Source organism: Phalaenopsis equestris, unplaced genomic scaffold (assembly GCF_001263595.1).
Source record: "Phalaenopsis equestris unplaced genomic scaffold, ASM126359v1 Scaffold000609, whole genome shotgun sequence".
NCBI classification, from domain to species: domain Eukaryota; kingdom Viridiplantae; phylum Streptophyta; class Magnoliopsida; order Asparagales; family Orchidaceae; genus Phalaenopsis; species Phalaenopsis equestris.
This window is the reverse complement of record NW_018165049.1, coordinates 550,863-578,610: the sequence shown is the minus strand read 5'-3', so window position 1 is coordinate 578,610 and position 27,748 is coordinate 550,863. Positions and strand designations below refer to the sequence as shown.

The following is a 27,748-nucleotide window of genomic DNA, read 5'->3' as shown; positions in this document are numbered from 1 at the left end:
TGAGCATGATTCTTGAGGAGCACTTTCGAATAAGGATGAATGTTCATGTCATTAAGATTTTTTTGTCTAATTTTATTTATTCAAATTTATGTCGGATTTATAACACGAGCAACTCTAAGGGTAAAAATTAACAACAAAGGCTAATCTACTTTTAAGTTTGATGGACAAAAGGGTATAAATTATTAGTATTAACCTTGTTACATAGCCAACTTATATTCAATTTTATAATATAAAAGAAGGCTTAAACTTGAGCTTGACCATGAGCAATGCTTTTACAATGAACTCACACATGGCTAGCCCGATTAACATGGGCTCGAGCTTGATTAATGAGATGAATATCAACTCGAGAACTCATGGTACCCAAAATTCTCAAAACCCTCATGGTGAGAGCTTATTGGATTTTCACTAGAGCTTACTAGTGATGGCATTGCTGCGAGAAGTGAGGAAGTCTCAGAAAAATAAGCATTGAAGGCAAGCCACAAGCATCTCTGAAATAAGTAAAGAAGTTATAATGGGAACTCATTGGAGAAGGCATCAATGACTAATTAAGACATGATCGAAGCCATTTGGAGACAACATCCATAATGAATATAAAATTGCATTAGGAGCTCATAGAAGAAGGCATTGATAGAACAACTATGTTCGAAGAAGAAAAGTTCACAATACTTGCGAATTTAAGCTTATTTTTCCAATTTCCGTTGAGCAAATGGTGGAGAAATAAGATTTAGAATTAAAAATAAAGTTAAAGTAAATACCAAAAAGCTAGAACCATATCACAAAAGTAGAAAATAAATAGCACTAACATATTATAACTCTCATATAATTACAGAAAATGTAAATGGTTTAACTAACCTATCCCTTCCAAATGGTTGTAGTATAATGTCCTTGGGTTATAGTTTAGTGAAGGCAAAATGGGAGGAAGCATAAAGGCAAGAAAAAAATGTTTTGAAGATGTTGATGACTCATTGTGCTGCTAAAATGAGGACAACGATGATTGTGAAACTACAGCCTCTCAATTTATTTTTAAAATTTGCAATTTGTTTTCCCCCATGAATCACTGACTTATAAATATCATCACTGGGGGAATTATAAAAAATTAGGTACATAAACTAATACCCTTAATCAAGGTATTAAACTCAATTAAGCTAAACAGGCACATCAGACGGGTAATCCCCAGGATGTTCCTTAACGGTTTGGCGAAGAACTTGCTCCTGTTCTCGCAGGTTCGAAGGCACAATGTCATAAACATCAGTGAATAATTCTTCCAATGGCGGCTTTTGCGCTCTCTCTGCAGCCTGAATTGCTTGCAATAACTGCATACAAATATAGCAAGGGATTCTTTATATTGGATATGAAGTACTTAATAAAAAAAAATCATTTCTGGATATTTAATCTGGAGTGAAGTTATCAAAGTTGAATTTCTAGTTCAATTAGCGAAAATAAATGCAATCAATTTAACAAATTCAATTCACCTCTTTCCTGACACTCATTCTAAACTCAGATTCAGCATCATCACACCACCAGCCATTCCTCTCAATCCACTTTCTGTATCTGGAAATAGGGTCTCTGGCTGATCTCCAATGCTCGATTTCATCAGCCGGCCGGTATTTCGTCGAGTCGTCGGATGTTGAATGATGTCCAACTCTGTAGGTTAGTGCCTTGCATATTTAACATAAGGGGCATTCACATGCATAGCAAACAATTATTATGCATTTATATATATCACACCTAAACTTACATATTTACACACATAGCAAGCAAAGTCTTAATATCACATCAAAAATAGCATGATTACCATTTTTTAAAAGTCAAAGACATCTTTTCAGAAATAAGTTTAAAGCACCAAAATGCTATGTATGTAAATATGAAAGTTTAAGTGTGGAATATGTAAATACGTAATAATTGAGTGCTCCGTATGTAAATTTCCATTGAAAAGCATTTAGAATCATAATGAATTCATTCCAAGTTGTGCAAGTAGATTGTAAAGGCTTTCACCTCAATTAAAATTGGCCTGGCTTCACATACAGCCATCTCTCTGGCTAAATGAACTGCACTGTATACAGCAAGAGCATCATTTCCATCCACCCGAATGCTCCTAATGCCATAAGCTTGGCCTCGTATGACGGCACCATCGCCTGGTAATGCAGAAACTAAATTATAAATGTAAAAGAAGAAATATCTGCTTTAATAAAGGCAAGAAAATGCAAAGAGAACCAACTTCTAAATTGTTCTATGGTGGGAGTGCTAATTGCCCAACCATTGTTGCGACAGAAGAAGATTACAGGAGACTCGGTAACAGCAGCAAAATTTAGTGCGGCGTGGAAGTCTCCCTAACATACATGATCATCAAAAAACTCAGATGAGAAGCAAGTTACTACAAGCTGAGGCACAATATATAAATGGAGAGTAATATGCCAAAATAGTCCCTTGACTATTTACATGGAGCCATTTAAGTTCCAGAGTCTATAGAGCTGCCAAATTAGTCCCCATACGTTTTAAATTGAGGCTGAAATGGTCCTTTGTGTGGACTATGTCAATCCATATTAAAAGATTTCAAAGATTAAATTGATATTTTTATAGAATCTGGGACTAAAATGTTTCAAACATACCTCACTTGTGCCTCCGTCACCGAAATAAGTGACAGCACAGGCATTCTTCCTATCCATCTTGAGGGAATAAGCAGCTCCAACAGCTTGTGGAAGCTGTGTCCTGAAAAGTTTGATTTGTTCATCAGCTAGTTTGATGTGTAATCTTTTCATCCCATTATATGTTGAAAAGGTTACTTACGCAATTGGCGACGAAATGGTGAAATAATTATACTTTTTCGATCCATAATGAATTGGCATCTGCCTTCCTTTACCATAGTCCGATTTATTGCCAAAGCATTGGTTTGCAAACTCTTGAAGAGTGAAGCCCCTCCATAAGAGGACGCCGGGCTCCCTATACTATATGGTTTGCATAGTTTTTTTTTTTTTGTGGAAGAAAAATAGAGTAATTTGAGTGATATTCCTAAAAATAGAGTTCTAACCTGAGGAAAGATGACGTCTTCATTGCTAAGAGCAGCTGCGGATGCAACATTAATGGCTTCTTCTCCGGTCGAAGTGAGATAGAAGGATATTCTTCCTTGTCTCTGAGCTTCATAGAAGATGGTGTCCATGATTTGTAGTGTGATCATGTCCCTATACATTTTCACTGCTGTTTCTTTATTTAACTGATGAAAGAAATGTATCCATTTGAGATTTGTTTGCTCAATGAATGGGGAGGCAGAAAATATAAATTTTCAAAAATTAGTGACTAAAAAATGGGACCCCAAAATAATCATATTTAAGGGCTCTTTGGAAACGGATTTAAGTGAGATTTAACTTAAAATCTACCAGACAGAAAACAAATGGCAAACATTAACTCCTGGATTTGATAAATCCAGTTTATTCACAATTGCTTTCAGATTTGTCTTAAATCCTTAATTTACTGAATCCCGATGTTGGCATGATTTACTAAATCTAGATTTTGCTGAAGTTGTTACCAGACGGCCCCTTAAACGTTTAAACTAAGTTTGTAATATGAAAGCGAATAATTTACTTTTTTTTAGTTTTGTGCACATGAATCTTCACCAGATTTTTAAAAACTTGCCTCCTGAAAACTGCTGCCTGATATTGTTTGCCCATTGTCATCAAGAACTCTATAGCAGCTTATTCTCTCGCCTGTGGACTCCGATAGGAATCTCATCTCTGGAATGAACATAACCTTTCCGCCGGGAAAATCCAAGACCTGTCGCAATATAAATGACAGATATTAAGCACAATATTTGCACAAATGTATAGTAAATCCATACAGTTGTAAGATTCATTTGCCAAAAAGAAGCAGAGTTCAGTGAGAAAAACTTTGCAAGTAGATTTCATCCAAAGAGCTCAAAAGGAAGAACTTGCTAAGAAACAGGACGAGAGGGCTACTTTTCAAATCGAAGGTAAGTAAATTAAAATGTAACTAAAGATTTTAAGTCCAAATATATGAAAGAACAAGTAAATACAGTCAATAACCTCAATAATCAGACCATGAAGTTCCCAATGCCAATTCACCATGTCTGAGAATTTCATTGGCAAGAAATTTAACAGCACAATTAAATCATTTCTACAGGTATACTTAATTGAGAAATACTTCTCAAGGCAACATTTGCTAATACACCACACACACACACACACACACACATATAGATGCATGCATGCATGCACTTACATACATACATACATATATAGATAAATACATGCTGCACATACCTGCATGCATGCATGCACATACATGCATGCATGCATGCACGCACGCACATAAAAATATACATACATACATGCATGCATGCACATACATACATACATGCACCATCCATCCATGCATGCATCCATACATACATACATACATACATACATACATACATACATATATGCATATCGTATGTATGTATAGCCCAAAAATATGACCTCGCTGAGTTTGAAGGATCACCGCCGCCGAAGATACAGCAACAACCACGGACCTGCAGGGCCGACCACTTAAGGCCAGTCATACGAAGGACCGCCCGACCGACCATCTCTTAAAAAACAAAATAATAAAAAAAAAATGTTAACCATTGAGATAACTTTTATTTTTCACCATCCCCAAACTTGTCAGCCACCATTTGGCTGACCATCTCATCCACCGGCTGGCCGCCTCCCCTTCCAATCGGTTACCTTGTCGCTCCGGCCGACCACCATTGTCGGCCAAACTCTTAAAAATAGATATTTACATAAATAACAACCATAACTTGTCGACCGTTCTCTAGCTGGCCACCTCGCCCGTCGGCCGGCCCCCTCGTCGTTCCGGTAGGCCAACTCTTTAAAAATAACATATTATACATAAATGACATATAAACTTGTCTGTCGGCCGGCCACCGACTGGTAGGCCTCCACGTCGCTCCGACAGGTCACCCATTTTGTCCTTAGATGGGGCAACCCTCTCTCTCTTTCTCTCCCTCTCCTCCACCCTCTCGAAATCCAAACCCTATTCCTTGGGCACGGTCTCCTGACCAGATTTGAATTTAACATCCTAAAAAGTGCAATGAGCATAGAGCGTGCACCAACAAGATAAAAAATCTTTCAAGTTGGAGAAAATCAGATGACAGAGAAACAAAAAATCAAAATAAGAAATCAGAAAAAAGAATAGAAGAAGAATAGAAGAAGAACAAGAGAACTAGAAGATGGAGACATAAAATGACATAATAAAAATCATAAAGCAAAAAGAAAAAAGCAAAAAACAAAGCAAAAAGATGACAATACATAAAGTAAAGAAAAAAAATAAAAGGAGGAAAAGACAAAAGTAAAAAAAGGAAATGACCCCTCTCATACCCAAAAGCTAGAAGACCACGTACAGAAAAATGAGAGAAAATAAGCACCTCCTCACTCTGCCTCATTTACTTATTGTTCATTAAGAAATAAATAAAGGAAATAAAAGAAAAAGCAGATAAAGTAAATACAAATAAAAAAGAAAGATAAAAGACATCGCTCTCACTAAAGTCTCTCCTGTGGGAGAGCATTCCAAAAATTAAGATCACTCTCCCTCTTTAAGCCTCCCCTCTGAAGCGAGCTAACGAATTCTCTCTAAGTCTCCCCTCTGGGGCGAGCCAACAAATTTTCTCTAAGTCTCTCCTTCGAAATAAGACTTAAAGCCTCCCCTCCAGGGCGAGCAAAATGAGCTCTCTAACTCTCTCTTCAAGGACGAGCATCCCAAAGATCACTCTCTTGACTTGAATATCTCTTCCGGGAAGAGCAAACAAAGCTTCTTCCCCCCTCAAGAAATCTCAAAAAGCCCATTCTCAAAGCTCAAGTTGGAAGAAGCTATGGAGGTGGTTCCCTACCCTAAAGCGACAAGATCCGCAAATGGTACAACGCAAATCATCACACTAGCAAGTCTTGACAGTTACCCTGGCGAAGGCAGCGACAATACCGTCTAAGACACAACGTAAGGTGAGGCCCGCCGGAGGAGATGTTACGATAAGGGTAAGAAAGATGAATAAGGAACGAGCTTGAGTTGTGAGAATTTTTCGATCCAAAAAATCCAAAAAGCAAGTTTGATTAGATTTTCTGAAGATCTGAACATTAGCAGATGATTGTTTTTTTCGAAAAAGCTTATTCACTAAAAAATAGCGAGAAGACTTGAAAATTTAAGGCTTATGGAATAATGCTTTCGAAACTATAAGTTTTCCATTCTTATCACTGCTTCGCCTTCAAGAAGCGAAAAACTCGGAGTCTTCTTGTACATCTCAAAAATATGACCTTGCCGAGCCGCTATGATCACCGCCGCCAGAGGTGACAGCAACCACAGACCTACATAGCCGATCACTTAGGCCGGCCATATGAAGGACTGCCCGGCAGGCCACCTCATTAAAAACGGAATAAAATAAAAATAAAAAAATATTATGTTGTTGAGATAACTTTTGTTTTCACCATCACCAAATCTTGTCGGCCACCCTTTGGCTGGTCACCTCACCTATCGGCCAACTCCCCCTCTTGTCAGTCGCTTTGCCTCTCCAACCGACCTCTTAAAAATAGAGATTTACATAAATACCACTCAAAACTTGTCGGTCGGCCTCCGGCTAACCACCTTGCCAGCGGACCACGTCCTCCTCCGGACAACCACCACGTCGCTCCGGCTGACCAACTATTAAAAATAACATATTTTACATAAATGGCATATAAACTTGTCAGCCGTCCTCCGACCGGAGACCTCGCCCATCGGTCGGCCAGCCACCTCGCTGCTCCGACCGGCAACCAATCAGGCCAGCCACCTCACAATTCAAAAATTTACATGCATACCACTCAATTTTTATTAATATTTAAATACAATAAAGGAAGGTATTTTACATTCATACCACTCAATCCTTCATCTTTATATAGCTGACACCTCAGCAACAACAAAGCCATAATTCCACTACATGGGATCAGCTACATGAATCCTTTTTCTCCATTGTGTCCTATTTAGTAACATATTTTCATTTAGTTCTAATAAATTAAGATCATTTTTTATACAATAAGCCCAAGTCTTCCTAGGTCTACCTCCGCATTTTTTAACATAAGTCGAATCTAAAACATCTACTCTCCAAATCGGATCATCAACTGATCAATGTTTAATGTGACCAAACTATCTAAAACGACTGTCTCTAATTTTGTTCGTCCCTGGAGTACATACGAATATATTCATTCTGCATTTTGTCTCTAAGTGTAAAGCCACTCATCCACCTAATCATTCTCATCTCGGCAACACTTAACTTAGCATTATGCTTCTCTTTTAAAGGCCCACATTCAGCGCCATAGAACATTGCAAGTCTCACCACCATCTTATAAAATTTTTCTTTCAGTTTAAGTGGTACTTTTCTATCACACAAAAGGCCCGAAGCATTCCTCCACTTCAACCAACCAACTAGAATTCTACTATTAACATCCCCATCTATATCACAATCACTTTGAACAACAGACCCGAGATATCTAAATCATTCACACGTTTTAATAATTTGATCACCCAAATTTACACTTTTGTCACTAGAGTTACTACTACTAAAATTACATTCCATGTATTCAGTTTTAATTCTACTCAAATGAAGGCCTTTAGCTCTAATGTAGACCTCCATAGTTCAAGTTTTTCCTGGGCCTTTTCTCTCGTCTTATCCATAAGAAAGATATCATTAGCAAAAAGCATACACAAATGTACATCCTCCTGTGATTGTCCTGTAATACCATCCATAACTAAAGCAAAAAAGATATGGGCATAAAGCCACTCCCTGATGTAATCCAATAGAAATAGGAAAATATTTGGTCAATCCTCCTTTAGTTCGAACACAAGTAACAGCTCTAGCATGCATATCTTTAATGACTTCAATATAAGTCATATCAACACCTTTCTTCTTAAAAACGCTCCAAATGACATCTCGTGGAACCTTATCGTAAGCATTTTCTAAATCAATAAAAATCAAGTGTAGATCCTCCTTATTATCTTCAAACTTCTCCATCAAACCTCTCAATAAATGTATAGCTTCCATAGTAGACCAGCCCGACATAAATCCGAATTGACTATGAGAAATCTTGGTAATATGTCTTAAACTATGTTCAATTACCCTCTCCCATAATTTTAAAGAATGATACATCAACTTAATTCCTCTATAATTTGCACAGTCTTGTGCATCTCTTTTATTCTTAAAAATGGAGACCAAAATACTCTTCCTCCACTCCTCGGACATTTTTTTAGTTTTGAAAATAATATTAAAGAGTTTAGTAAGCCAAGAAACTCTCAAATCTCCTAAATATTTCCACATTTTAATTGGGATATCATCTGGTCCTAGAGACTTTCCACCCTTGGTTTTCTTTAAAGCCTCATCAACTTCTTTTTTATTAATGCGACTGTAAAAATGAAATATTATTACTATTAACGATATTAAGATCACTAAGATCGATTGTATTTTCAGAAATTTCATTTAAAAATTTAACAAAATAGTTCACCCGCCTATGTTAAATATCTTTTTCTAAGAAAAATATTTTTTGATTTTCATCTTGAATACACTTTATTTAAATCTTTACTTTTTTTTCTCTTTTTTTAGCTAATTTATACATACATTTTTCACCCTCTTTAGTATCTGATCTATCATAAAAATCACTAAAAGCAGAATTTTTAGTGTCATAAATTGTCCTTTTAAACTATTTGCAAGCCGTTTGATATTTTTCCCAATCCTCCAAGCTTTTCTAATTAAACCAATTTTTATAACACAACTTCTTATATTTTATCTTTTATTGCACATTATTATTTCACCACCAACTATTTTATTTATAGAAACTTTAACTTTTGATTCTCCAAGTATATCTTTTACTACTTGTTTAATAGTATTAGTTACTTCATCCCACATAACATTTGTTTCTTCATTAACATCCTAAATTTTGAAATATTGAATTTTACTCATAAAAATAATTTTATTTGTCTTTTAGGTTTTTTCATCTAATTCTATGATTATAAGTCCTAATATTTTTTATACAACTCTTTATCTTAAAATCTAGAAATAATAATCGATGTTGGGTACTTAAATTTTCACTTGGAATGATCTTACAATCTTTACAATCTCGACGATCTCTTTTTCTCATAAATAAATAATCAATTTGTGGTTTATTAGATCCATTATTATAAGTAATAAGATGTTCATATCTTTTTTTGAATAAAGCATTAGTAATAACAAAAGTATACACTAAATCAAAATCTAAAATGACTATGCGTTCTTCATTAGTCATTCCAAAACCGAGCCACCATGAATATTTTTGAAATCTTCTATCACTCTACCGACATATTCATTTACATCTCCTCCAATTTAAATTCTTTCTTTAAGAGGTATTGTCTGTATTAAGTTTTCTAAGTCATTCCAGAATTTTTCTTTGGACCCTATATCTAAACCTACTTGAGGAGCATAAACACTTATAATATTAAAAATCTTAATATCAATAATAATTTTAAGAGCTATAATTCTATCACAAACTCTATTAATTTTTACAACATTATCTTTGAAACTCTTATCTCTAATTACACCTACACCATTTATATTGTGACTCTTACCAGAATACCAAAATTTAAAACCTAAAATATCAATCTCTTTAGCTTTTTTTCTCGCACCCATTTAGTTTCTTGAATACATAAGATATTGATCTTTCTATGAATCATAAGATCAATTAATTCAATTAATTTACCTTTAAGAGTACTTATATTTCAAGATTCTATCCTAATTATAGTTTCATTAGTTTCATGGATTAATTTTTTTACCAGCATCCGTCCGTAATATGAGAACCCTTGCTTATTTGACACTACATTATTTTACATAGTCGACTCCTAAACTGCAATATTTTATTTATTGCCAGGCCACCTGGGTTGACCACCCAACGCCAACAAATCCAACAACAGGAAAGAACTCAAGGAGAACCTGTTCGAGCAAGAAAAAGACCAGATTATCCCTCGCTACTCCCTGTTAAACAAGGGCATATATGTAATTTACTTTCCCCCTCTTTTCTTAATAAATAGAGGATCTCTTGGCATGTAAAAGAGACCCCTTTAGATTCTCTCTCTCCCCCTCATGTAAGGAGCTTGCTCTCCTTCTCCCTCACTTATAAAGGGCCGCTGAGCCAGGGACCACCCCAATTTGCCCCCAGATGGGCCCCCACCACCCCCCTCCCCCCTTGCAAAATCCGGCTCTATTTCTTAAGCCGCAAGTTCCTCGATGAATTTGTCAATTGAGGTGAGAAATATTGAATACAATTGATAAAAAAATTGTGTTCGCTAAGGTAAACTTAAATGTATCCCTTTAAATAAATACCACCCCAAATCTACAATAATTACTTGAACGAAGCAACTTATGACTGATAATAAAACTTCTTCTATTAAATTGGGTTGAATATCTACTCTAAGAAGATCAAAGACATAACAACTCGGAATGACGGAATCACAAGAACTTGATCGGGTGTGCCGACATTTCCCTCATTATTTACTCTAAACTAATGATGATAAATTCAATCAATTTAAAATCTAAATAATGTTATTATATGCCGAGTTTAAAACTTAGTGTCATTAATGACTAGGCTTAATCGAAAGTGATCTAATGTTATTGGAAGGGACAATTAACTATAGGAGCTTGCACCTATAAGAAATCTCAAACCCCAGATCTTAAACATCCTCACAAAATGAATGTAAATTCTCTAAGTAATGTCTTACCTAAAATTTAATCTGTGTTATAAAAATTTGACCCGACAACATAAACCAAAACTCTAAGGAGCCCACAGGGTATATAACTGATAATATCAAATTTGCTTTTGAAATCCTTAGAAGACTCGAACACTTTCTCCTCCCATAAGTATTTTTGAGCTAAAATTGATATGCATAAGACTTTGGATTGTGTTAAAAGAGACAATCATCTTTAGACTTATTAATAAAGACATTACTTCTATAATTAACATATTGAATGAAGCCTAAATCTCTTATGCTTCCCTATTTGTTATTATTAATGATGAGCTTTAAGGATACTTCCATTCAAACAATTGTTTTGAGGAAAAAAGGCTGCATTTATATTTATTTCTCTTATTTTTTTTTTATTCACACTCAATTATGTTATTTATGATAAATGAGCGAAAATCATTTTCCATCATAAATCTCGTGTCCAAGTAAACATCAACCATTAAATTTATGCAGATCGTTTGCAAGTTTACCAATCATAAAACTATTTCTTCTATCAATGGGCAATGATACAAATGGGGGTATTGGGGTCGTGTCCGCACTAGCCCTACCGAGTAAAATAAGTTTGTTATTATTATTTTTTAATAAAGCTCCAGACATTTCAAAACCTATAAGCCATTTGGGAGCTATTGCCTGCAATTCTAGACTCACGTAGGCCCTTAATCATTCATAGTTGTCAGTGGCCATTGAGACAAATTTTTATGAAGGCGAAAGTGCTCAAGAGAAGCAAGTGTAGTCTAGAAAAAAGCACAAGAGATTAATATTTTTTAGCTAAACTTAATTTTTGAAGTTTTTGTAGATTTTATCCAATGAAATAATGGAAAATGATGTTGACTTATCTGGGGAAAAAGATTGAAGCATACCCACTTTATGTTCCCTCAATAATTATTTTTATTGATATTTTTTTTTAATAAAATTTGTCACAACTCCCATAGACCCTTTTGTTGAAGGAATCAACTAATGCATGAAATGGTTTTATTAATACGCTTATTGTTTTCATTTTATAGTATTCTTATTTAATGCAACACTTTTAATATATGAAAACTACAAAAGAAAAATTGTAGGTAAAGCGCTTTTGTAATTTATTGTTAGCATATCATTTTCATTTTATATTAGAAATCTAACAAAAATATGTTAATGTTAGTCTCAAGTTCTGATGAAAAAAGTTGATAATATTTTTGAAATCATTAATTAGTCCCAATAAAGAAAAAAAAAATCTGGCTCCACCCTACTTCCCTCTAGGAAGCTCGCACTACTTTTGATTATTTTGCTTGGATTTTGTTAACCCCGACTTTGAGATTTGTTAGAGTACATCTATGAATAACTCCCAAACACTTCATGATATCATTAAAATTAAGTCATTCCCTCCCTCTTAAAAACCTTACTTTTGCTAGGCAATTTTAATGTATCGGGTTTTTATTTGAAGATTCCTTTTCTATAGTTAAGAGCTTCCCTCCCTCTTAAAATGCTACAAGTCTTGTTTCTAGGTTAATCTAAGATGGTGGATATCTTAATAAGCTCCATATCATTTCTTAGAATCAAATTACACTGCCTAAATTTCTCAATGTCTATAGCAAAGCTAGCAAAATGAAAATTATTTGAAAGACAGCTATTTGTCTTAACCTTTTAACTATAGTGGAAGGTTCTCTATGGATCTATTAGAAATAGATGTCCTATTAAAGTTTCTCACTTTTCAAAGGAGCTATAGAATGGTGCCTCCAAGATGACTTATTTTGCTAATGGAAATGGCCAAACATTTCCATGTTTAATGATCCTGAGATTAATGGTTACTCTCAAAGAGAGATCCGAAAGGCAAGTGCACTTTAGTTATAACTTCCCCATGAATGCTAAAAATGTGATATCATTTCTACAAGGGAGTAGTCTCTCCCAAGCCCATCCTCTCTTGTTGAAGATACTTGCTTTCATCATATTAAGGCAGTCCTAATTCTCCTTGATTAGGAATAGAATAATTTGAAATGGAAAAGATAGATTCTCTTTACTTAAGGCTAAAAGGGCTATTTACTAATTAAATGATAATTTAGATCAAAAACAGACATAATTTTGGCATAAAGGAATGTTTCTTAGAGATTTTATTTATAATTAAAAGGTATGTTTAAATGGCCTTAAAACGAAGAATTATCTCTTTATAAGGGATCCATATTAATTGAAATAGTGCCCTGTGTTCATGAGGTGATGAAATCACACTCAACTGTCCTTTGGCTACTCCAATTACATGTGCATGTCAAGAAAGAAACTCTCATCATAATGGACATTTCTTTCTCCTGGAGGCTTTTTCACCGCAAATTCTGAAGTTTATTTCATTCCCCAGCCACCATGAGGCCAGAAGGCTTTATGTACTGGCTATGGAGTACATGTTTATAATACTTAACTGGCGAGAAATTACAGAATTCATAGATTGCTATTACTTAACTGGTGAGGAATTCAAAAACTCTTATTTAAAAAATATTAGCATTTTAATATTAAATTCTTTTTTAATATTTATTTTGATGATGGAGAATTTTTTAACATTTAATTTTTATAAAAGAGATGGGCGGGGGAGGAGTGAGAAGTGAAACGCAAAGATTAATTGCGTTTCATGTTAAACGCAAAGATTAACTGTGTTTCATGTTAAACGCAAACAGTAATTGAGTTTCTGCTGCTTTTCCTAATTACTCCTCCGCACTGCTCCTAATGCTGATATTAGGAACTATTAAGCCCCTTTTAAACATTTAGCCCCACCCAATTCCTACGTATTTACATATCTAACACCTAATCTTTGATCTTTATATTTATACCACCCAAATCTTTCATATCACACAAAAAAATACCACTATTTTGACTAAAAAAAGTAAAGTACAAATTTTCATGCATAGGTAAGATGGCATGTATGTAAAAATTAAAATTTAGGCGTTAGATTTGTAAATACATAAAATTACGTGGTATGTATACAAATCTTCCACTCTGGTTCTGTTTATTTGATCAAGGGTCCCTCCAACAAAGTTTTACCAGCAGTTCAATACAGCACTCATTTCTCCAACCCACCCAACCCAAAGAGCTAGACAAAAAGAAAAAAGGTGCAGTCCACTACTACGACAGAGTTATCAGAGGATTCAAGAACTCTTCTCCATAAAAAAAAAGGATAATTACATACATAAAACGCTGAAACTAAGTGCTTGGTCACATCAACATCAAACTTAGTAAGAAGCTTGCAAAAAGTAGCACAAATCAACTAATTTTCTTGAAGATTTGAGACAAGTTCGATGTAGCCCTAGGATTTGATCCTCAAATTAACGTTCAGCGATACCGATCTCATATTAACCTCGTTCCCAAACTACTACACGGCAATTTTAAACTTGCCAGCAAAACAGAGCAACTTAAAAGAAAATTAGTATGCACGAAAGGCAATCTGCTTAAGATAAAACTCAGAGAAAATCAAACAAAATGTAACTTAACCAACCTGATTCCTACAATCATCGTACTGAGGGGAGACGCTCTCATCAGCCCTAGCCGATCCAAAACATCGTTTCGGCCCACAGTGTGGAAACAGCACCGGCGGAGGATTAGGCGGACAGTTCCGGCGACGGATTACAGTCGAAAAAGATAAGCCCCGATTAAATAACCGCGCAGCAGTGGATCTTGCTTGCCAGATGAGGACCATTGGAAAGTCGGAGAAATCGAAAGAGAGAAAGGAGAAGGGCTTTTGATTTAATCTTTTTCAGAATTCAAGTTCGAAGAAAGACTAAAAATTTAGAAAATGGGACATGGAGTAAAGGATTAGCAGGCGAGTGCTGAAAAGATAGAGATTCCAGATCAGCAAATGAAGTGTTTTGGAAGCATGCAGATGGAGCTAACATCGCCAGCCGGTCCCGGTACGGCGTGTGCTCGTCCGGCCGAATACGCGAGGACAAATTTGAAAAAGTAGCTTCCCAGAATCATTTTTTATTATTAAGAGCCTAATAAAAAAATATTATATAAATAGCACCACAAATAGTCACTATCTTGCCCTTTTTTTTTTTTTAAGTCTCACTTAAATATGGAAATTCGAAATTCAGCCAAACCCATTTTTTTTATTTTCTTGAAATCTCCAATGAGCTGTTCTTGGCATCCATAAATACATGAATTCTATAATTCAAGAAAATCATCTAAGTGGTCATTTTATAGATAGTAATTTTCGAGTCGACTATATATAAATATCTCAACTATATATGAATAGAAAAACATTTTAATAGATTTAACATCTAGACCATATTATATCTATAAGCCTAATAACTAAAATTGTTTTAAAATAACAAATTTTTCATTGTATTACCATCTATTTCGTCTCTCTAATAAATTTTGTCTCTTTCTTGAAATCTCTTAAGCGACACCAGCTCCACTCTCCCACTATTGCTCCTCTTTCGCTCTATCTTCTTGCACTTTCTCCTCACTCAAGCGTCTGCTACACTGGGCTACTCTTTCTCTTTTCTTAAGCTCTTCCTCTATAGAAGTCTCAGCCCATTGCGGTTAGTCTTTTCAAATTATCATCTATGATTGAACCATTGTGACATTTCCAAGTTTAGAAATTTTGTCCAAATCAATGCTTTAGGGGCAAACTATCGATCTCAAAGGAAGTGCATAGTCATCAGCTCAAAATTCATTATTTTTAGGAAATATTTTTGCATACGATTTTACTTTCATGATTGATTTTTGAGTCCTGCTAAAGAAGATAATTACGTGATTTACTTATTCTTATATAACTATGATAGATATTTGTTTGATTGCCATTTATAATTTGTGTTGCTAGCTGTCGGACAATGTCTTACCAAAAATTGGATTTACATACTGACTTTCTCGTGCTTGTCTAGTTCTCCTCTCTTGTTTGAGTTAGAGGCAATTAGTGTATTGAAAACCATATATTTTATATCTGCATTTATTTGTAGCTGAGGAAGTTGAATTTCCTATTAAATAAGATTGAATTGGTTTTCAAAATTCTAGTCCCTAAACTTATTCTAGAGAAGGTATTTTTTTCAATGCCTTAGGTTCATGATTTTTGGACTTGTTATATGTTACATAGTTTATATAATTACTTATTAGTATATAATATTATGCTCAAAATCTTAAACCATTTATTTCTAGCTTCTCATGTTTAACTATAGGATTTCAATCAGGATAATATTTTCACTCTTCAATTTAAAGGATTCTATAGATTGCTAGTTCAAGGTTGATATGAGTTATCAATATTGGTAAGGAAAGGAGTGTTATAATTTTTATGTAGGTTGAGATAATTTATTCCAAGGTTTATGATGGAGTATTTTCGTATATCTATACTTTTTTTGAACAATTACTGCTACATCTTTAATTAATGCAAATGATATGGTACTATTCATATAGGTTTTAAACACTTTATTTTACATGAAGGATTTATTTATCAAGTATAATTTTTATTGGTTTTGTTGGAACTTTTTTTTTCAATCTATATGTTAGGAAACTAATATGGTTGGATCTTTGATCAACTCCTTAGGTACCATTGATGAGAAAAAATGATTATAATAATATTTCTTAGTATTGGCAATCTATTAAAAAAAATTTAGATTCCTAACCATTCGCCAATTTTTAACCTACCTATTGTTTTCAGCCCATTCAATGTATGTTGGTAGCTTTACTTCTACGCTACCCAATCATTCGTAATATGTTTATAATTGTTAGGTTGTATATGATGCTTTGTGTGTCTATCTTTTATCTTAATGTAAAGTTTCTTATTATTGGGAATAGGTTTATTTTAAGCTTCATGAGCTTAAATCAACCGATCTCTAGTAGAGTCTTTCGGTTTGTGTGCCTGGAAGGTTGTATTCACCTAAAGTATTAGATTTGGAGGTTATATGTGTAGCAACAACTAAATACTAGCTCCTCTTTCAATCATTTATTATGTAGAGTTTCTCTAGAATTTAATGAATAATCTACTGATATTTTCAAGTTTGCTTAGAAATTCCTTACTTTTCTTAGTATATTTTGTGTATTTAACTTTTAATACCTATAGAGAAAAATTCCAGTATTTTATACTACCCTTTTTAGAAACATTATTTTAATGCTTAGATATTTTTCTAATGCGCAATAGATGATGAAATTAACAAGTTTTATATTTGTGAGAAATGAGTCCTACTAATTCACCAACATTAATGGATGCCACAGATTGCAAAATATATTATAGATGCAACATGTTGTGTTTAGCATTCACTTGTCATTAAGATGAGAATCATAAGATAAAATTTTATTAATGCTCTAGAAATTATGCATAGAATGATTATCATTATTTTAAATCAATTGATGAAATCAAGGTTGTTGTTTTGGACATGAACTACAACATTAGAATGATCTTTGAAGAGCAGGCTAGAAAGGATTATGAGAATTGTAAGGCCATAAAATTTTAGATTAAACTTATGATATGACTCCTAATAGCAGTGTGTTTAAGATTCTTTTTTTTGTCAGCCAGTATTGTTTCCTACTGATGTATTAGTAGAAATCAGTTAAGCTGAGTATTTGTAATAAAATTGAGTAATTGAATATTTAACTCTTTTGGTATTATTTTTTCTTGGGAAATTTTGAATACAAATATCTATAAAATGTCTATCTTTTTCTTGAATTTATGTTAATTAAAAAATCAAATTGATAAAAATTTTGTGGTTTTAAACACAAATTTGCAAGATTATTATCTTGTGTGTGACAACTCTTGATTACTAATTATTCTATTTATTTTAGAAAAATTGACACATTCGGTAACTCAATGAAAGGAATATAAGCTATAATAAAAAGCAAATAATTAGATATTTAACTATCCCATTCACCAATTTGCTTATGAAGCCTATGCTCTATTTTATCTCAACACATTCAGTCCTATGATCCATTTTGCATTAACATATTCAGTAACAAATACAAGCATACATGCTATAGTGCAAAGCCAATAACTAAAGATTTAACTTAGTCATATGCTCCAAATTTTAAAGAGATCTAGTGCAGGTTTTTATCAAACAGTAATTTAATGTTTTTTTTAATCTACTAATGAAGTAAAAGTGATGAGTAACATATAATCATAAAACTCAGTCACTAAATCAAGATTTGGATAATTAGTTTTACACCAACTATCATATTTAATATAATCAGGGACTATTTAGTCAACTGAAAAAATAAATTAAGATGAATGCAATGAATAGTAATATATTGTCATTAGAATATTTTAGAGTTGTTTTGTTTGAAGTAAAAAAAATGTACGATTTTATACTTATTTTTGTTTGATCTGAAGTAAAAATGAATGCAATGAATAAGTAATATATTGTCATTAGAATATTTTAGAGTTTTTGGTTTGAAGTACAATAAATGTACGATTTTATACTTATTTTTGTTTGATATGAAGTAAAATGAAAATAATGTATTTCAAAAAATGTGAGATTTTTTTAATAAATTATTGGTGGTTGTGATGGTCGAAGGTGTCAGCGAGAGGTATCGAAAGAGTTGGTGACTTACAGCTATTGAAGGTATGATGGTGTCCGATAACAGTGGTCGGCGAGTGGTTGGTGGTGACAGCAAGCGACATTCGGTGGTAGGTAGAAGCCTGCTCATAAATAGCTTGAAGATAGAAAAACAAATAAAAGTCTTGCTACTTACAGATTTAACTCTTTACAATATCAGATACTTAATCCATTAATTAAAATCAATGCATTTTCAATGAATTTATGTGCAGTTCATTTCAAAGTAGATGTATTATGCAAACTTGAGTGAATATTTCCTTTAATAATGAGAGAAACTACTATGAGATTCTTGAAAAAAAATAGTACACTTGCAATATTTAGGCTCCATTGAGCACAGTACATTTGTATTCAAGTTTGACTGGTTTGATTATGTTCCTAATCGAAGAAAAATAACATACAAATCATATGACACCTCTGAAGTGAAAATAAGCAGAGGATATGTCAAATTTGTTCCATTTTTTCTAGCAAGTCAAGTCAAGCAGGTATACTATCTTCAATACCCTATTAGAGTAAGAGGTAAAATTGATTAGTCAGTAGTCATCAAGACTAAATTTACGGTGATTATTGAGTTCCATAATAATATTGAACCTACTCATCAATAGGAAATAGTATTTAACCACTCTCAGCATGTCAATATAAGTTAAAAAAAAAAATGATTTTCTATTTTTGTTATTAATATTTAAAATGACAATCAATGTTTAAATTTTTTCATGCATTAAGAGTACGAGTAGTTTCAGGAGAGACAACATGAGATGGCTAGCTAGACCTCAACGTCCGCCAGTAGTAGTGGTAACCAGTTTACCACCACTCAATGTTATTTTTGAGTTGTGGATGCAAGCTGCAGTGAAGAAAAAGGGGAGGGTGTACGGTCTAGGCGCACAAGGCATAACATTTGAGGCCGACCACTCTTGTGCAGCTATGGGTGGTCGTAGTTTGTTACAAGCTTAGCATTAGAAGCTTAATAAATGGGTCATGTTCATGAATGAAGAGCCCTGAATGGTGACAAAGAGTTTTAATCGTTGGGGCAAACAACATATGAGTGTTGTCAACGAGAATGTGGAGGAGGAGGAGCAGGAGCACGAGGATGATGAGGAGCAAGATTAGGATTTTTATTATGTATTTGTTGATTTTCCCCCGTCATAGGGGTTGTTTACTTTTTATTTTTTATTTCTGTTTAAGTTTACTTTCAGTTTATGTTATTGTGAACTTTGAACACTTAGATCTGTTTTTCTTTAATTTAATTTATTGTCATTGTTTAGACATGTTGGTGATTTGTTTCTTTTAGTTGTAATGATAGATAAATATGATATTTTGTTGCTTGTGTTTCTTCTATCTAGCCATGTAGAAATCTAATCTTTATGTTGTATTTTTTTGTTACAGGTTTATGTCTAAACCTGATGTGAAAAAACAATGTCAATTTGATATTTGTTGTCGCTAAGTCAATGCTAATTAGCGTTGACATGGCGGATGCAGATGCGACATATAGGTTGCGTCGACTGTTTTTTTTTTTGACAAAAATTCACAAAGGCGGATTCTTGCGACCCTAAGCTTGATGCAAATGTCGACGCAAAACTGATTAGCGATGCAGATTTTAACGTCAACATTTTTTGCGACGTAAATCAGATGCAAAAACTGATTAGTCTCAGAAATATGCCTAATTGGCATCTGAAATGTCTGATCCCAATCTATATATTTCCTGTAGTCTCTCTATACATAATATAAAATCTAATGAGAATTTAGTTGAACATTTGTTATTCTATTTTTTTTATCTACTACTCTTTTAGATATTGAAGAAGATGAAGGATGAGATGTAGATGACAAAGAAATTCTACCTAAATATATAAATCAGCTAGGGTTAAATCTAACTTCTACTTCTCCATCTAAATTTTCAATAGCTTGATCTTTTTCTTGATTTACTAGAGGTTTAGGGTTTACTCCTGATGGTATAATCCATGAATCGAGAAAAGATATTTCATTCCATTTGATAACTCTATTAATAGCTATATTTGAAGCGAACAAATTGGTTTCTATAACTGTGTTCTATCTGCAGGTTGAGCCAATCTTTTTATGTTAGAACATATGTAAAATGAATTCTATAAATTATTGCAATTATTTCACATTTGGCAAGAAATCATAATCATGCATTTGCATTTACAATTTTGCTACTTTAAATAGATTAAGATAAGTATATGATAAAATTAAATTTGGATATGTATTAAAATATACTGGTCCATGACATAAGAGCTTATTTCTAAAACTCCTATTAATGCTCGTGCCTAATTTAAACATCTACCATCACACATGCATGCTGACATTGAAGCATTTTATCCTATAAGGGTTAAAGGTTTCAACCTTATTTGGAATAGTCCTATATAAATATATTTATAATTATGAAAATAACTTCTTAAGTCTTCTATTAATAATAAGGGTATAAATTTTTATATTTTCATCTATAGTAATCGACTGTTCTACAATTTTAATAGAGGATTTTCTTTAAAATCAAATGTTCCAATTTAATGGAGGACATCTATATTTATGGATGATCTATATCAAATGGGAATAAAACACAAACTTGAATATGCACAATAACCAATATATCATATTGCACGAGACATTGGTACACCATACGATCAAGGTATTATTTCAATCCCTTTTGGACAAGTAGCCCCGCACCATCGGGTTTCCAGCGAATATACAAATTCTCTTTAAATTTTATATCAGATTTCAAGTTTTTGAAAATGTCCACACACAAATCATGCATCACAATAACTTGATATCTTGACAGAATTAAAAAAAGTTGTATCTTATTTTGTAACATAACCATTAAAGTGCTAATTTATTTTGTCATAATATACAGTAAAGACTTTATAGAATCCAAAGGGATTCAATCGGGAAAAAAATATTACATTAGTACTACGCACGATGTCACGACACCCCGCGATAGAGAAAAAAAACAGCGCAGTAACACGGGGAATATCCCCCCTGTGTTATTCATGTGTTATTATGTGTTATTCATGTGTTATTGCGTGTTATTCATGTGTTATTGATCTGTTATTGTGTTATTATAACATCAATAATATTCTCAGGGCACAATAACACATGAATAACACAATAACATCTGAATAACATGGGGAATATTCCCGACAGAGAAAAAAGCGGCGTAGTAACACGGGGGAATATTTTCCCCCGTGTTATTCATGTGTTATTGTGTATTATTCATGTGTTATTGTTGTGTTATTGTGTTATTATAACACCAAGAATATTCCTAGGACATAATAACACATGAATAATATACAATAACACATGAATAACACGGAGGGGAATATTTCATGTGTTACTGCGACGTTTTTTTTCTCTGTCGCGCAGGGTGTCGTGGCTTTATTTCATTGGTTACGCATGTTACTCTACGTGCGTAGTACTGATGTAATATTTTTTCTTCAACCGGACTTCAACTATTATTACAAAACAAACTAACCCTAGTTATTCATATTAATGTAGTATCTATATTGAATTATGCCTCGTAGAGATTTAGCCAAACCTTGTTCTGCTAGGAAATCAAAAGAATGAAAACTTTACACAGAATAAAGAAAATGAAAACTTAACACAGAATAATTAAAATCTTTATATGCAATTATTACTAAAAACTTATATATATATATATTTAAATTTAAGTGTTAGATATGTAAATAAATAGGAATTGACTGACATGAATGTAAATCTTCCTTTTAAAATATATGGAGAGAGCTAAAACTTGGTCAAAAGCATGGAGTGCATTGCATTTAAGTTAGAAAGAAGACAACACATTTACACAACTTATGAAAGCAGTGTAAGATGTACAAGTACAAGATTAGAAACTAGGAAGAGACACAAAATTCTATTTTTCCACCAATTTTGGCAAACTCACTTCATCATAATCATCAAAGGACATGAAAATCTCATCCAGACAAGAGAGCTCCATTCCATCTTCTTGCCTGCTTGTCTGAACACTGTAGCCTGCTTCATACACTCGGCACACCACCCACCTGTTAGCAGCCTTCGCCTGCCCTTTCTTTCTGGAAGGCCTTCTGCCATTAATGCCGCTGGTCGAGCTCGTTTCATTATCCAGCAAGCAGTATTCTTGCATGATCCAGTCAGTCTTAATCCCCTCGGCTTCACCGCCGATGTGAAAAACCAGAGTTTTCTTCACCCCCACATCCTTTACAGTCTCATCAACGCCCATGTGCTTCCAGTAGCCATTAGGTGTTGCTCTGTTCTCTGTTCTGTGACTGAAGAAGTACCAGTGGTTGCCTCCCTTAAAAGCCTTGCCTTCAATTGAAAACAAAATCAGAAAATAAAGATTTTTGAAAAAGTAAGTCTGTAAGAGTAATGGTGATGATTTAATGGATGGAAAGATGGACTGACAATGAAGGTCCCAGGGATCGAAGTGGCGGAGATTGAGAGTGGGGATGATGTCGGGATGGCAGGGGAGCAGGGAGGCCTTCGGTCGGAGGAAGTGGTGCAAGAGCTCTTCGTCGGAGGGGAAGAAGCAGAAGCCAGGGGGGAGATTGCAGGCGCCGGTTTCTTCTCCCATATTGCCGTGTTTGGGGAGTGAAGAGCAGTGAGAGAGTAGGATATATGCGCTGCAGTAAATGGGGGAGTTTTGGTTGCTCTGTTTCGAGCAAAATGTTGTTTTTATAGCGTTACTGAATAGCAATGTTTCCGTGCTCATCCCTGTGTATTAAAATGTATAATTATATACAGAACATAAGGAGTATTATTATTTTCAAATTGTGATTTTTTAAACTATTAATTAATACATTTATGTATGCCACAATTAAGTCATTTTAAATTTGATGAAAAATATGAGTTGGAGTTTTATAATGACCTTTGATATCTGAGTGTGAGTTTGGAATAGGGCTATCAAAAAAGATCGTTGTTCACGAACAGTTCGTGTTCGGTTCGTCAATGAGTTCGTGTTTGATTCGTTCAATAAGTAAACGAGAAGAACGTGAATAATTTTTTTTTGTTCAGTTAGTTAAACAAACCAAATACGAACAGTGATATGTTTGTTCGTGTTTGAATCTTTATTGTTCGAAATATAAAATAATTTAAAATAATCATATATATATATATATATATATTTTTTTTTTTCATTGAACTAACTAACATTGTTTTTTCACTGTATCTCTGTTTTCTAGCCCTCCTTTTCCACTCCTTTTCAACAGTCTGCTCAATTTATGATATTTTTTAAAAAATAAATTTTATCAATTATAATATATAATAAATTAATAATAATAATATATTAATATACTGTATTAGTAATATACTAATATGGATATTATATATTTATATAACATAAGTTATATAATTAATATAATATATTATTTATATATATTAATATTAGGGATGTCAAACTGGCTCGTCGTTCGCAAACAGCTCGTGTTCGGCTCGTTCGTTAAGAAACAAACACGAACAGTGACTTCACGAACAATTTCAAACACGAGTTTATTTCAAACAAACTAAATTTCAAACGAACCGAACACGAACACAAGCTCTGTTCGTTCGTATTCGGTTCTTTTACACCCCTAATTTGAAAAATGGATGAAAGAGAGTGCTTGATTTGTAAATAGAAAAGTTTTGGATGCCTCTGTATGTAATCACACCATAATAAAAATAGAAAGCTGAATTGTCGCACTCCCTCCCTTATGGTTGTTATGAGCACTGCTATTCCAATAATCTCATAGAAACTACCTAAGATAATCTTTTGTTATCTATAATGTTTGGGTCATTAATTATTTTTTTTCCTTAATGATCAGAATTTATCAATAATAATTATTATTTAGCGGATTTACCCACGACATAATTACATAGTGGTTGATGGTTTAATTTATTATCATTTTTTGGATTCTAACTTTTCAGAAGAAAAAAAAAATTATTTATAGACTTTTTTTAATATCTTTTTGTGAAATAAATCCTTGATAGTATTATGAATAACCAACACCTCTTGTGAGAAAAGAATAGAGACCATAAAGAAGAAGAATGAGATAAAATAGAGACCATAAAGAAGGAGAAGGAGAGAATTCAGAAATAATACACGATGAAAGATAAAATTTATTATGTGATGCGAGTTGTTAATAATGATTTGTGGGATGCGATTTGGTGACAGTATTTGTGTGTTGATCTTCCCACATGACATTTTAAATAGACATATGGTTGAGGTTGAGGTTGAGGTTGAGATGATCATGTATGAAGTGATAATGCACGTTAATGTGTTTGATGCGAGCGTGAAATACTGGGTTGTGAGCAAGAGCAATCGCAAAGGTGCTGTCATTGTAGATGATAGTTGAGGGAGTTAGGGTTTTAGTGAGTTCTTTTAGCAACCAACACTACTTAATGGTTTTTGTGGAAGTGGTAGCAAGCTCTTGGTACTTTTCTTTAGTGGGTGATTTTACTAGGGTTGGTTTTTTTTTAGTTGAAAACGAGATGAGATTGAAACATGATGAATGCAAAAAATTGTAGTTGATTTTCTGCCTCTAAGATCTTCAACCGAGTCCGTGTCTGCATAAGATTATAAAGTATGAGGTACTTTTTGTAAGGGCCATGGTCGTAGGTGCCTTTGAGATACCTAAGAAGCTTCTTTAGGTGTTGGAAGAGAAAAGTGTTGGAATTATGCATATGTTGACTAAAAAAGTTATATGTTCACCTAATTTTTGTTTCTGATTTTTTTTTTAATCTTTCTGATTTTTTAACAGCTTTCTATAACTCAGAGTTATATGTTTCAAGGTCTGAAGATCCTGAACTATGCATACACCAACTAGGTTTAACTAGCTAAGTGGCCCTATGCTAAAGAGATTAACACAATTAATTTAGAAGCACACAACAACATAATAAACTCTCACACAAGTTAAATACAAAATCAAACAACAATCGAGTCACAAGTATTTTCCAAAAAATTAAAAGAATAACAAAGTACAAAGACGCATATTTAATACATAACTAGTAGGATATTTTTGGATTTTATAAATAAAAACAGAACAATATAATTATAGGCCACAATAAACACTATATATTTCAAATCTAAAACCTAAAAGTTCAACTAAAATTTTTTATATTTGATTTCACCAAAATTCCTCGGGAACAATGCCAAAAACTTGGCATACACCAAGTGTTGCGACACACGGGAGGCTCATGCAAGTAAATATGGCATATCAATAGTACATAGAATGGAATTCTATGTGTTGATCCCATAAGGAATGAGATGAACTTTTACATGAAAATTTCTAACCTATAATTGTCAGTCCTAATCTGGAATGATGTGAAATGAAAATTCAACTGAAACTCTATCCTACAGTGTTTAAAAGCGGGCCTAACCTAGCAAGTGTTATGACTATTAATGAAATTAAATGTTGAGAAATTTCTTCCTTGAATCAATCGAATGATGGATAAACCTATGATTTGGATTTTTAGACAGTATCAATCAGGAGCAAAATTCTTCCTTATGCCCTTCTAGTGGTCTAAGAAGATTAATAATCTCAAGTTTAGTTCCCTAAAACCCTTAATCTGCCCAATGGATAATATCTCCCTAGAGATTGCATAAATTCATTGGTAATATTCCCATTCCAATGAACTTATGTGGTTACCCCTATTGTTTTACAAAGAATCCTTCTAGATTTTGATGTTCACGAAAGGTTTTAACAGATTGTTGGCAAGGCATAATTCAAAATAAGATTGCAAGTTAACACACCACTTTAAAATTCATTTTCATACAAAATATTTGCAAATCCTTAATCTTTTACAACATCATCTCAAATCAAGAGAGAATCAAGAGATCTATTCACAATTCATCTAAAAAATTATCAACACAATCATTGCATTAAAAATAAAATCACACACAAAGTTTTTACAAAGTAATTCAAATAAAAACTCAACTTAGATTTATTTATCTCCTTCCCAAAAAAGAATTGAGATGAAGTCTTAAACAACAAATAATAATTCTCAATCCTTCCGGGCACTCTCCTTGCAAATCTCCTCTTGTCTTCTCCTTCAAGTTCCTACCTTTAGAATGTCAAAAGAATTAAAGAAAAGCCAAAATAAAATTGTCTCCAACGTTTATGTATAATTTCCTTTGTGAACTAAAGTGTGAAACTGCTGAAACGACTAAATAACACACACTGGAGTCGGAGCGCCCATGGATGGTACAGAGGCGCTGCAATTTAGCCATTCATAACGCCTGAGAGCTAGCACTTCTGGAGCTCCAGTACTCTTACTTTAGCGTCAAGTTTCTGTGCACTCAAGAAATCTTTCAAAAAACTACTCAATCCAGGTGCCTAAGTGTCGTAGGTCAAGGCCCCAACTCTTCAATTCTAGCGACCTAGCGCTAGGGATGCAACACCAACTTTTCATCTGCTTTAATTCTGCACTCCATTGGACTCGTTCTGGCGCCTTGGCACCAAGACCTAGTGCCTAGGTGCTAGAGCACCACTTTGCTCAGATTTGCTACATTTCTAACTCTGATTGCTCCCTTTACATGAATCCTGCAATTCAAGGCAAGAACCTTCCTCAAGTCGTAACATAATCATACAAATTAAAAGGGTTAAGAGAAATTCCATAAGAACTTTATAAACATATCAAATAACCAAAAATTCATCAGGCATAGCTTGGCGCCAGTAAGGTTGGTTTGTGGCTTGATTAAATGTTGTAGGGGTTTCCTTATTGATGTGGTATTGATGGTTAAGGGCTTTGGTGAGTTTGAGAGATCCAATCTGAAAACAGGTTGTCACAGGATGTTGTTTTGAAGGTTCACGGGTGAGGATTGTGAGGAGAGGGGAAGATGTATGATTTCAGTAAGAGGATGATTTTTGTGTGGTGATGTGGGTTGTTGAGCAACACGAGTAGGTAAAGGTGAGGTTGTAGGGATGAACTAGAAAATGGTGAACATGACAGAGAGACAGATGCACCAGGAGTGAAGGAGGTAGGTAACATAAATGAGGAATTTATGTATGATAATATTGTGATAGGTTACTGAAGAGCAGGTTTTTGTCGGTAAGGAAAAACCTTTTCTATAAAAGAAACGTGTCTAGAAATGCTAAATTTTTTATTGATAATATCAAAACATTTATAATCTTTGTGATGTTGACTGTAGCAGAGAAATATGCAGGTGAGAGACTTGAGGCTAAATTTATGATGGATTAGAGGTTGTGTCCAGATAAAATAGACATGTCAAAAGGTCTTAAAGGCTTGTTAAGCTGGTAAAGTGTGGTGTAAAAGTTGAATTGGTGACTTATTTTTAGTGACAGGAGAAGGAAGCCTATTTATGAGATAGTCAACAGTGAGAATAGCTTCTATCCAAAAGTGTGGGGGAAGGTGTGATGTGCTAAGCGATCAACCTATTTGAGCTAAATGTCTGTTTTTGTGTTCAAAAAGATCATTTTGTTCAGTTGTATAAGGACAACTCAATTGATAAGTAATATCATTGTCTTGTATAAATGTGC

At 33.7% G+C, this 27,748-nt stretch overlaps 2 protein-coding genes across 2 annotated transcripts; both read right to left on the bottom strand.

The window, feature by feature from the left end:
- Positions 1-821: 821 nt before the first annotated feature.
- On the bottom strand, positions 822-14,663 carry LOC110029901 (2-oxoisovalerate dehydrogenase subunit alpha 2, mitochondrial). Its single transcript, XM_020732386.1, has 9 exons — positions 14,234-14,663; positions 3,631-3,768; positions 3,029-3,211; positions 2,788-2,945; positions 2,610-2,709; positions 2,219-2,330; positions 1,996-2,135; positions 1,473-1,658; positions 822-1,313 (listed from the first exon to the last, which is right to left on the bottom strand). Exons 1-9 carry the CDS (start codon positions 14,432-14,434, stop codon positions 1,146-1,148), a joined length of 1,386 nt encoding a protein of 461 aa, XP_020588045.1. The 5' UTR covers positions 14,435-14,663; the 3' UTR covers positions 822-1,145.
- A 7,372-nt stretch (positions 14,664-22,035) lies between these two features.
- LOC110029902 (NAC domain-containing protein 104-like) lies at positions 22,036-22,915 on the bottom strand. Its single transcript, XM_020732387.1, has 2 exons — positions 22,680-22,915; positions 22,036-22,583 (listed from the first exon to the last, which is right to left on the bottom strand). The coding sequence occupies exons 1-2, from the start codon at positions 22,846-22,848 to the stop codon at positions 22,153-22,155; spliced, it is 600 nt and encodes a 199-aa protein (XP_020588046.1). The 5' UTR covers positions 22,849-22,915; the 3' UTR covers positions 22,036-22,152.
- Between the last annotated feature and the right edge of the window lie 4,833 nt (positions 22,916-27,748).

Coding starts and splice junctions, on each gene's coding strand:
- LOC110029901 (XM_020732386.1), bottom strand. CDS start 14,434: ATGGTCCTCATCTGGCAAGCAAGATCCACTGCTGCGCGGTTATTTAAT. Junction 3,769..14,233: donor ACGATGATTGTAGGAATCAG/GTTGGTTAAGTT, acceptor ATATTGCGACAG/GTCTTGGATTTTCCCGGCGG. Junction 2,710..2,787: donor ACCATTTCGTCGCCAATTGC/GTAAGTAACCTT, acceptor CAAACTTTTCAG/GACACAGCTTCCACAAGCTG.
- LOC110029902 (XM_020732387.1), bottom strand. CDS start 22,848: ATGGGAGAAGAAACCGGCGCCTGCAATCTCCCCCCTGGCTTCTGCTTC. Junction 22,584..22,679: donor CGATCCCTGGGACCTTCATT/GTCAGTCCATCT, acceptor TTTCAATTGAAG/GCAAGGCTTTTAAGGGAGGC.